Source organism: Dermacentor silvarum, chromosome 4 (assembly GCF_013339745.2).
Source record: "Dermacentor silvarum isolate Dsil-2018 chromosome 4, BIME_Dsil_1.4, whole genome shotgun sequence".
NCBI lineage: Eukaryota > Metazoa > Arthropoda > Arachnida > Ixodida > Ixodidae > Dermacentor > Dermacentor silvarum.
In genome coordinates, this window is record NC_051157.2 from 113,663,258 (window position 1) to 113,674,683 (window position 11,426).

At 48.7% G+C, this 11,426-nt stretch overlaps 1 protein-coding gene across 1 annotated transcript in view; it reads left to right on the forward strand.

The window, feature by feature from the left end:
• LOC119448843 (uncharacterized) overlaps positions 1-7,767 on the forward strand; it is a 9,491-nt gene extending 1,724 nt beyond the window's left edge. Inside the window, exon 3 of the mRNA XM_049666522.1 lies at positions 6,718-7,767. Coding sequence (XP_049522479.1) covers positions 6,718-7,767 — 1,050 coding nt within the window. The remainder of the gene's footprint in view (positions 1-6,717) is intronic.
• Positions 7,768-11,426: the final 3,659 nt, after the last annotated feature.

Below are 11,426 nucleotides of genomic sequence, written 5' to 3' on the forward strand. Positions count from 1 at the left end.
TGTGAAACGGCATTGTTACTCGTACTGTAAACTCTTATGCTAAAACTAACCAAAATACAAGAAAAATACCTCGAAACATCCGTAGCGCTACTCTGTCGTACCGGTGTTAGGGTTGTTAGGGTCTAAGCGTAGCCAAAAAGTATGGTCAGCGAACACAGCGCATGCGCAGAACTTAAACTCCGTTAGGATCCTTTTTGTGCATGATGGATAGCGACTGATATACCTTTGGGCTCGTTGCTTCTAAAGAGCATTAAAGACCCGTGACATAATACATTCGGGTCGCGAACCCGTGCATCCATATAGCTCCAGTATGATTACGTGGCGAAAGTCCTTTTGAACAATTGCATCTGCCAAAATCTATTCATGCGATTAGCATTCTTAGCCTTCTATCTATCTATCTATCTATCTATCTATCTATCTATCTATCTATCTATCTATCTATCTATCTATCTATCTATCTATCTATCTATCTATCTATCTATCTATCTATCTATATCTATCTATATCTATCTATCTATCTATCTATCTATCTATCTCTATCTATCTATCTATCTATCTATCTATCTATCTATCTATCTATCTATCTATCTATCTATCTATCTACAACTTGCATTACATAACGTAAACATAATATATGCACCAGCACTTGAATGCCCGTAGATAATCATTCGCTGAAGAAGTCGATTGCGATTGTTACTTGCATGGAAGTTGCTTAATACCGCGGGAGTTATATTAGTTGAACGCGTACGTCACATTCATACCTACCGTTCGAAGCCAAGCTGTGGGCCCAAACTCAATGGAGAGGGGGGGGAACAATCTAGAAGCGCGGCGCGTCGTTGAAACGCTTTTTTTTTTTTTCCCCTTTAGTGAAGCTGTTGGTGCGACTAAAAGCGCTTGAAAGCGTTATCCACGCATGTCTTTCCGGCGTCCTGGGAGAACTCATGTTGAACCGAGTTTACGTTCGGAGAGAATTGGTTACACGTTAGGGGTAATATGCGGGCATAGTTTAATGCTTGTGGGTCATTAGGGGCTTTAGGCATAATTACTAAACACTGGTCCCCTTTCCGCTTTAGCTACGATATGTGCCAACCGCGTACACTGTTTCTCCATTGTTCTGAGAGAAAATACAGGGTGTCCCAACTATCATGCACCAAGATTTAAAAACATGCAAATGCCACGCGAATGGCCGTTCGAGGCACTTTGCGTGTATTCGCGGGCTTCTTTCACGCTCGGAAAGAACAGTTTTATGCAGCACGTATTGTGCAACAGAAAGCTGTATCGAGAGTTATTTTTTATGTAGCTCTACAATTTTCTCATTGACACTTTTAATCTAAGTATCATATTCGAGAAGTTGATTAAAAGTAATTATGTAAGTAGGCGGAATGCAAAAAAATAATTTGAGTATCTCCAAGCGATGGCAAACAACATTACCTTGGTTTTGACCAACTACGTGACATTTGTATACTTTTAAATCTTGGTGCATGATGGTTGGCACACCCTGTAGATATGTTAGTAGGTTTCAATGTGACGGGGGGCATGCTATCTATGTGGGCGATGTGTGAGGGTCGAAGTTTAAAGTGTGTAGTTTAATTACGGGCTCTGCAAAATGACCAATACAAGTGAGTTTAAGTGAAGCGACTCATATTAAGAGAGCTACTGACGATTACAAGTTACCCTCCTCCCTAGCCATGCTATTCCTCAGCTCATTCGCCGAGTGATTGGGGCTAAGCTCCACCTTTACTGGCTCAGCGTCATGATGTGGCGTGTCGTCTACTTCTGGTGTCTTGGAGCCAGCGCTGCGCACAGTTTCTCCTTTTTTTCTTAATAAATGTGTACAGCAAAAACAGAAGGGAGAGGACCTAGAGGAAAGGGCGACCACGTCGCGAAGCCAACGACTGAGGGAAATGGTGCGCATGTTTGAGGCGCGAGACTGCTAGGCATGTCTTTGAGTTCGACTCGCGACAATATCAACCGCAACAAGTGGATACAGCGCAAAGGCGTATCTACTGGAGGGGAGCAAAGTATGCCATTACCGCCTCTCTCTCTCACACACACACACACACACACACACACACACACACACACACACACACACACACACACACACACACACACACACACACACACACACACACACACACACACACGCACACGCACGCGCACGCACACACACACACACACACACACACACACACACACACACACACACACACACACACACACTTCTGAAAGCGGGCACTTTCGGCTGCACGCCGGAAAGTCCAACAAAACTACAGCCGAAGCTACATTTTCTTAATAGAGTGGCCACGTAAGTAATGCTTTTCTTTACTACGTGTCCCCTGCTTGGGCAGCGAGATTTGTCTTATGTGCCTCCTCGTGACGCGTTATAATGGGCGACGCGCGGGTTTCGCCATACACGCTCTCAGATTGCGGAGAAAGCCTGGCACTGGACAGTTCCCGCCCTATCCAAGAGAGAGAGAGAAACGTGGTGGGAAAGGCAGGGAGGTTAACCCGAAAAGATTCTGGTTTGCTACCCTGCACTGGGGGAAGGGGAAATTGCCACTTGCGCTACTTGCACCATGCCCAGTTTTTTTGGGAGCACCTAAGCGTATTTGAAAACGGAATTGGCTTGCTATATTTAACCTGCGGGCGAGGGAATGAAGAGGTCCGGATGAAGTATTATAATCAGCCACGCCCACCGATTGGTGTGCCTTTTACGGCATGAAATCACTGGAGTATCAAATGCTGGAACTGTTGAATCGCTGTCCAGAGATAGTCTACATAGCATTGCAGTCTCAGTATGTTATCACCATCAGAAATCTAATTAAACCACTTACAAGTCTAACTGTCGAATTTCATTGTGTAATCACGACTTATCGTAGATATTTGCGTGAAAATGACCTTGGTCGAACGTGTAGAGCCATTTCAATTCCAATAGAACACTGAACTGAAGCTTTTCTAAAGGCATCTGCCACTTCTGATATTTTCGATTTCGTGTTCAGGCCGTTTCTAAATAAGAGCTACACTATTACTCGTTTCCCGGCAGGAGCAACAGCAGCAGATATTTCATATTTTGAAGAAATGAAAGCCGCTTTTTGGTGACGTGTACCGAAAATTTGAACTGTGTAGGTTGCTTATGTGCTCGAAAAGCCCGTTACTGAATACTCACTTTCTCCAAATTTTTATGGTTTATACATGTCATTTAGTCGTTTGCCCCTGGTATCCTGGGTAAACTATGTGGGGCACGGTGTTTATACCCATTCGAAGTATGAAGCAATGTTCTGAGTGACGAGTGATATATGTTTATTCTGTGTAGGCTTCATTACTCATTGAACTTACTAATTAAACTCAGTAACTTACTCAGTAAAGAAAGTTACTCATTGAAGTGTTCCAGGGTGTCATACTGCCGCTAGTCGAAATGTTTCCCAGACTCCTAAAACAACTGCACGAGATGCGGACTTGAAATTCCGTGACAATAGGGAGAATTTTAAGCGCAATGCGTCGCGAAACTTTCACTTTCCTGCTTAAAGTCAAGTGTTGCCGATAATTACTAAACTCTCGTTTTCCCATGTGTTTTCGTGCATCATACGAGATTCGTAGTTTTTCTCCGGTGTCCTCGGTGAGCTAAACCAGGCATCTTGTTTATATCTGGTGAAAATTAAGGGCATGGTATGGGTAATATGTAGATAAGGCAGAAAGTTGGGCTAGTTGGTAACGAGCATAATAAGACATGATTACTAGAGTAAAATAACAGGGACAAGAGAAAGAACACGGGACCACGCTGTAGATATGTAGACAATGTTCAGTGTAGATATGTGGACGGTGTATGTAGATAATAGTAGATGTAGTAGATATGTATGTATGTAGACATGTAGACAATGTTCCAAATGAGTGGGTTAAATGCGCCTTTTCCAATAGAATAGACGGCTGCGCTGTCATAGCTACGACTACAACTGAAGTCAAATTTTGCGAACAAAGGTGGAACAATACACCAAGTTTATGTGCGATGGTAAATGCGTGTTCATAAAATACAGCTTTAAAAAAAACTGTAAGCAAGTATTCGGAAGTACCACGCTGCTGTTATTAGCTAGGTTTTCCAATGTCCCAAGAGAACTCTGCGTTTCAGGTACTTTATATTTTGACCGAATAGACAGCATTTTAAGTACAATGTGCTGCCAAGTTTTAACGTTTCTGGCTCATTTAGAAGCGTTACGAATAATGATTGAACCCTCACTTTTTACTTTGTACTTTTTTCATACGTGATATATTGGGTTCGCCTGGTGTCCTCACTGAAACAAAGGAAGCAGCTTCTTTATAGTTTGTGACTCTGAGGACCAGGTAACGTTTGATGTGTAAGTAAACTTCAAATAGATGGGTAATTGGGAATCACCATCGGGCACAGGGAAAGATGAAAGCAAATCGACGAAAGTCAAGGTTTTAGGCGGCAGGCGGACGAAGGCGGTAGTACTGAAGTCGTTCGGCTTAACAGCACGAATATGTGCGAGCAGAGGAAGTTCGAGGCAAAGGATACCGGTAGAACAGTCGATCAAAGCTGAATGCGCCGTAAGAAAGTCTAGTCCAAGGATCAGGTCATGGGGGCAATTGGTCAGCACTGTAAAAAGAACTGGAACGTGGCGGTCGGCGATACTTATCCGGGAAGTACACATTCCAGTGACGGCAACAGTGCTTCCATCGGCGACGTGTACGGCTCGGCTAGTAGCAGGTGTGAGAACCTTCTTCAGTCGACGACGGAGGTTATTACTCATTATGGACACCTGGGCTCCAGTATCTATTAACGCCGTCAAAGGGACACCGCCGACGTGGACATCAAGTAAGTTCTGGTGCGTTGGGAGCGTCAATGGAGGATTTTGACACGACGAAGATAATGCAGCGCTACCTCCAGGAGCTGCATAGTCTAGTTTTACGTCCGGGAGGGTACATAATTGGTCGGCGACGAATAGGGGCGTGGCTGGGGCGACGGGGACCGACGGCGCTGAGGTGACGGCGAGCGAGTGGGACGACTGTCATCGACGGATACGTCAGAGGTAGAAGGCATACGGCGAGGTGAGTAGCGGCGAGGGATCGGCATATGGGCGAGGAGACGGGTAAAAGTAGCTCGAATACGGCGATGTCCAGGAGGTGCGGCAGTGGCGAGCGACGTGGCCAATGCGGTGGCAACGAAAGCAAATGGGCTTGTCGTCCGGAGTTCTCCACTCTGTAGGGTTGCGGTATCTGGGGAGGGGAATACATATCGCTGCGAGGCGCAGCTGTCGGCACCAGTCGGGCGTCAGGTTGGGAGACGGAGCAGGAAAACCGGAGGTTGGCAAATTCTTGCCGCACAACCTCCTGAATGAGGGAGATCGCTGGGGCTGGTTGGTCAATGGTGGGGTCAAGTGGGCGTGAATGGAACGTGGCAGGACTGGCAGCCCCGAGCTCGCGGCGAACATTACGTGTGACGGTCTCATTTCAGGGGGGTGAAGCGGTAAGGGCGACGCAGGACGACGTTGCTGCCGTGTTAGGGAGCCTGGAGAACTGTGGAATGAGGCGGCGGCTTTTGGCGAGCTCAAAGCGGCGGCATTCCTTGACAATGACGTCGATGGTGGACACTGTGAGCTTCAGCTCTAAACATAGCTGTACTCGAAACCAGGTCAAGCAACCTTGAGAGTCGTGTGACGTTTTGCGAGAGAAGAGCGGAGAGCCGGAGTTTTTTCAGCCTCAAACAATGAACGCAGTTTGTAATTTAGCCAATTAAACGTTTTTCAACCTTTCTGCCCGCTTCCTCCGCTCACACATGGCGCAGTCGACATCCGCAACCTGCCACAGCCACTTCGCCCGCCAAGTAAGCCGCCGTGCCCTCGACTGAGCGCTGTTGAACGCGAAACCATTCCTAAGCCTACCCAGCCCGGCGTGTCAACAACGATGTCGTTCATCAACTGGCGTGTTGCCACCGCAGAAGACCTCGCCACGTTGAATGCACAATTAATTAAAACTGAGCTGCAACGCCGAAACCTCTCCACAACCGGCAACAAGGAGGAACTAATCGACCGACTTTTGGTTGATAGCGCGAAAGACCCACCGCCAAACCACGAACCCGCGCCATGCGTGCCCGAGATTTCAACGTCGTTCCCGACCATGCCAGTGCCTACGACGTCATTCCCAGCCATGCCAGCCTTCACGTCAGACCCAGCAGAGAACATGCAGCGCATGGCAGCTTTTCTTCACCAAAACATGGCCATTATGATGACCACGATAGCAAGTCACGCGAACCCAGTGCACGTGACAACGCTACCAGACCTCTCAGCTTCGCTGCCTACCTTCAACGGAAGTGGCACCCCTACTTTCAAGCATTGGATCGAAGAGCTCGAGCGCATTCAACGACTTGCACGATGGGAAGACCCAACTCTCCTCGCCATTGCACAAGGAAAGCTACGTGGAGTCGCAGCAGACTGGCATGCCTCAACAGGGCGACAGCTTACCACATGGACCATCTGGAAGGCCGGACTCCAAGAACAATTCGGCGAGCAACTTTCCATGATACAGTGACAACAGAAGGTCACAGCCCTCACACAAAAAGCCGGAGAGAGCCTGCAGCAGTACACCTTTGCAAAGCTCAAGACCATGTCACGTTGTCCAGTTCCCATTACTGACAAGGAACGCATCGAATACCTCGTTCAAGGCATTCGTGACGACCAGGTAGCCACATCCATCGCTGTTCAGCGACCCCGTACCGTGGACGACTTCCTCAGCATTGTATCCGAAGTGGATAGAGCAGTGGACCACGCCCGCCTGATCCGATCTCCACAGCCAGCAGAGCAATTCGCAAGACAGCCGGGACGCCTCCAGCTCCAGAGTGCTACTGCCAGAACTGACAGTACTGTGAACTCATCACAGACTGCTCGACCATCTACGTTCCAGCAAACCACACGCATGACACTGCCTCCTCGTATTAACAGCCTACCACCTGCGGACCAAGAGTCGAGGTACGAAGCCATTTCAGCTAAGTATGGTGCCCCAGCATACAGAAAAGGACAAGACTTGAAAGATGCGGTGTGCTACAACTGTCAAGAGAAGGGTCACCTACCAAGTAAATGTACTACACCAAAGCAACCTTCGGGTGACAACAAGCCGACAGTCCCCAAAGCACCAACAGCCTGTGTTGGCCGTGTCAATGACACCCTGCATGGATCCAAGTTCAGATGTGCCGTCGCTACTGCTCACGTCAAAGGACTGGGAGAGATCAGTGCTTTCCCAGACAGCGGTTCAAACGTCACCATTCTTGCAGCAAGCTTAGCATCAAACCTCAACATCGAACCGTGGACCAAGCCACCTTTGCTTGTCGTCGGCGGAAGCTCCGTCATGCCTGAAGGATCTGTCTTTTTGAGGATCACTATTGGGCCTCTATCCGCAGTTGTCGAAGCAGCCATCCTTGAACGAAATGCCCTTCCCCTCATTCTGGGAGAGGATTGGTTTTACGCAGCTCAAGCTGAACTCCACTTCAAACCTCCGAAGCTGCCTGTGATCTGCCAGCCATCTACCAACGTTGTCGTGCAGTGCAAAGAGAAACTATTGCCAAGAATGTCAAATGCAGTAATTTTGACAACATCTGCATTGTCACGTTTTGATCCCTCGCAACCCACGGCAGAGCCACTTCAATTCGAGTACGAGCCAGCTCAACAAGGCGGCCCTAGTTCAACTGGAAACAACATGCCCCACAAGCCCACTCCAGACAAGCTCTTCCAGCCCATTGCCTTGAGACCCACTTGCTAACGTCCCTGACGATCCCCTGAATGACATCTGCCTTGGAGCTCAGCTCAATCACGAAGAACAAGCAGCCGTAAAGCGCATTGTACAACGTCATGCTGGTCTTTTCAGCACAAGCCCTGAAGACATCGGTCTCTATGAAGGAATCGAACACGAGATCAAGCTGGTGCCTGACGCCAAGCCCTACGGTCGACAGCCGTACCGTTACACAGCCAGTGATAGACAATTTCTCGAGCGTCAGACAGCGACTCTGCTTGAGAGTGACATCATCCGACCATCCTATAGCTCATGGGGCTTTCCAGCGGTGGTAGTGACGCAAAACAACAAAAAGAGGCTGTGTGTGAATTACATACCTCTGAACCATATGACAGTGAATGTTCTGCAGCCCCGGGCTGACGACATTTTTGATGACCTTGCTGGCAGCTCCCTGTTCGCGGTCTTGGATTTGTGCTGTGCATACTGGCAAATCAGAGTGAAAGAGGAAGACCAGGAAAAAACCACATTCATCACACACCAGGGTACTTTCAAATGGACGCAAATGCCTTTCGGGTTGAAGAATGCACCATCCACCTTTGAAGACTTCTCGCCCGGTGTCACATAGTGCAGAAACTGCATCTGCTTTGCCGCTGAACGATCAGTGCCGAGTCAGACAGCCCAGACTGCCCACCCATGTACTAGACTATGACCTGTCAACGCAAAACTAGCTTTTCTTTTCCAAGTGGACTTGGACTTCTAAGTGGGGTGGGAAGTGAGCTTCAGCTCTAAACATAGCTGTACTCGAAACCAGGTCAAGCAACCTTGAGAGTCGTGTGACGTTTTGCGAGAGAAGAGCGGAGAGCCGGAGTTTTTTCAGCCTCAAACAATGAACGCAGTTTGTAATTTTGCCAATTAAACGTTTTTCAACCTTTCTGCCCGCTTCCTCCGCTCACAACACATTGTTGAAGATCAACAAGTTGAACGCGTCGTCCGCGATCCCTTTGAGAACGTGGCCAACCTTGTCAACTTCGACCATGTTCTCGTCGACTTTCCGGCAAAGAGCTAGCACGTCTTGTATGTACGAGACATACGATTCAGTGGAAGACTGTACTCGGGTGGCAAGCTCTTTTCTTGCAGCCTGCTGCCGACCGGTCGGATTTCCAAAGTGGTCGCGGAGCTTCTCCTTGAAAGCGTCCCAGCTAGAGATCTCTTCCTCGTGTGTCCGGAACCAGACACGAGGTGTTCCGTCCAAATAGAAGAGGACATTCGCTAGCATTACGGTAGGGTCCCAGTGGTTGTTGCGGCTAACACGCTCATACATGCTGAGCCAGTCATCAACGTCGACATTATCTTGGCCGGAGAATATGCCAGGATCTCGAGGAGTGGCAACCGTGACGTACGTTGTGGTTGGAGTTGCAGTAGTAGCAGCAGACGAGGTGTCGTCACCGGGAGCCATGGTGGAAAGCTGGACGGTGCGGCCGCTGCAGAGTTCCGTGGCGTGGCGAGGACGGGGAACGGCACGCTCCACCAAAATGTTACGCGAACGAAGGATCAAGTACTGGAGACTATTTACAAGTATATTTACAAAGGATAGCTGCAGCGCTGGCCAGATGTTGTTGTCGTCGTTGTTGTTGCCTCAAAACATGGCTCGTACCCACGAGGGGGATTGGCCACACTGGAGAGAATAAAACATACACCCAACAACGGACAAAAAGGGTAAAGGCGAACAATCAAAATTAAGATTTTGGCAACTCCTTAACACAGATTTTGAGAGGTCCTATACATAAACTAACTAAATAAAAAATTAACAGAAAACTCAGCCGACAGCTCGAGAGCCAAGAGCAGTTCGTCTTCGTCTGGGCGCCCGCGCGCATCGTCCAGAAGAAACATGAAATATGCATGTATATATATATATATATATATATATATATATATATATATAGAGAGAGAGAGAGAGAGAGAGAGAGAGAGAGAGAGTCAGATCGTGTGCGGTTTGCCCCCCTCCCCGAGAAGTAGTTGGCATGCGCCACTGATATTACAGTGGCATGCCGCAATCCTTGGCCGCATGGCCGCGTTTCAGGCGCTGTCTGCGCCTATGCGTGTTACCCTCCAACTACTCTGCCATTAAAGAACTAAAGCAAATTTGCATTTACCGCTGTACCCCTACACGTATCTGCGCTTCCACGACACGTGGAATGTTGGGCACAGGTGCGCTAATCGGTTCGCGCAGCTCCTATGCGCTCGCGTCGCGCATCCTGCCTGTTCCCTTTCCAAACCACTTTAGCCCCTTCAGTCACAAAATACGACGCTGTCGGTTATGATAAGAAGACCCTTTCTGCATTTTCTGGTGAGTCTTCGTAATTACAGTGTATACTAGAGTTTCAACTTATTATACAGCGAGTAATACGCATGTATCAGTCTTTCATTAAAAAATAAGGTTTGAATCACCGGTCCAAACCGCATGTATACGAGATAACGGCTGCAGGCATAACGAGGAACGAAAAACTATATTTTACTATATCGATTACTACTACTTCGATCATCATGGCATGACGGAACGCGCGGCACGTCGAACACCCAGTCAAACATGGTGATGCCTTTATCAAAGTTGTCAAGTGTATGAGTACTGCGCACTCTGAAAGGAAATGGATTAACATTGATAAGCAGAGGGATCAATGAACTCGCAGATGAATTTCCGTGGTTTGTTTTCTTAATCGCTACTGGAGAGAATAAAAAAAACCCCATTATGGTTGATCTCTCTGATATAATAGGACTTGGTGCCGCAGCTCAACGTCGCCTCCTCTTCCCTGCCCCCCCCCCCCCCCCCCCCACGGCTTTTCGTGAGTCAGAAGAAGGCGCGTTTGCTCTACATATATGTGATTGTAAAGGAGCGAAAGAGACGCATACTTCTGCAGCCCTTAAGCGCGCACGGCACAGAACGCGCGTTTGTTCTCCGCCGTGCGTTCACTCCCCGTGAAAGCGCGCGTCCCTCGCGCCCCTTTCACTCGCACATACAGCGTTCGGCGGCGCGCGGCGACGATTTCATCTCCATTGGCGTCATACGGAACCTCACGGGCGACCTGCGACGCGACGGCAGAAATCTGCTTTGGAGTGTCCATATAATTGCTATCGCAATAAAAAAACCATTATGGTTGATCTCTCTTCATAGGAATTGGTAGAACACGAAAGCGAAACGCGTCTTCACAGAAGCTGTTGCATGTTTGCTTCATGAACTCACGGTCCGCTCCAGCGAAAGGCGCACGAGTTGCGGGACGGCAGAACTGAGGTAATGTTGAGCGTCACTTGGAGATACTCAGACTATTTATTGCGATATCAATTATATGGAGACTTCAACCGGATTTTTGCCGTCGGCGTTGCCGTCGCCGTGAGGTTCCGTATAAAGTCCAAGGGCCAGAAAATCCGCCGTATGCGTGAGCGAAAGCGCGCGGGGGACGCGCGCTATCACGGAGAGCAAACGCACGGCGGAAAGCAAACGCGACCGTCGCGCGAAAGACCGTGGGGGTATGGGAGGGAGGGAAGCGGGGCGACGCTGTGCTCCGGCACCAAAGGCGTATCTTGCAACCGGGCGTAAGGGGGAACTTGCCACTTAATCTCCCACGCGAAAGCAAGAAAGCAGGAAGGCAGCGCGGAAGGGAGGGGGGGGGGGGGGCGCAGCTTCTACTCTGCCA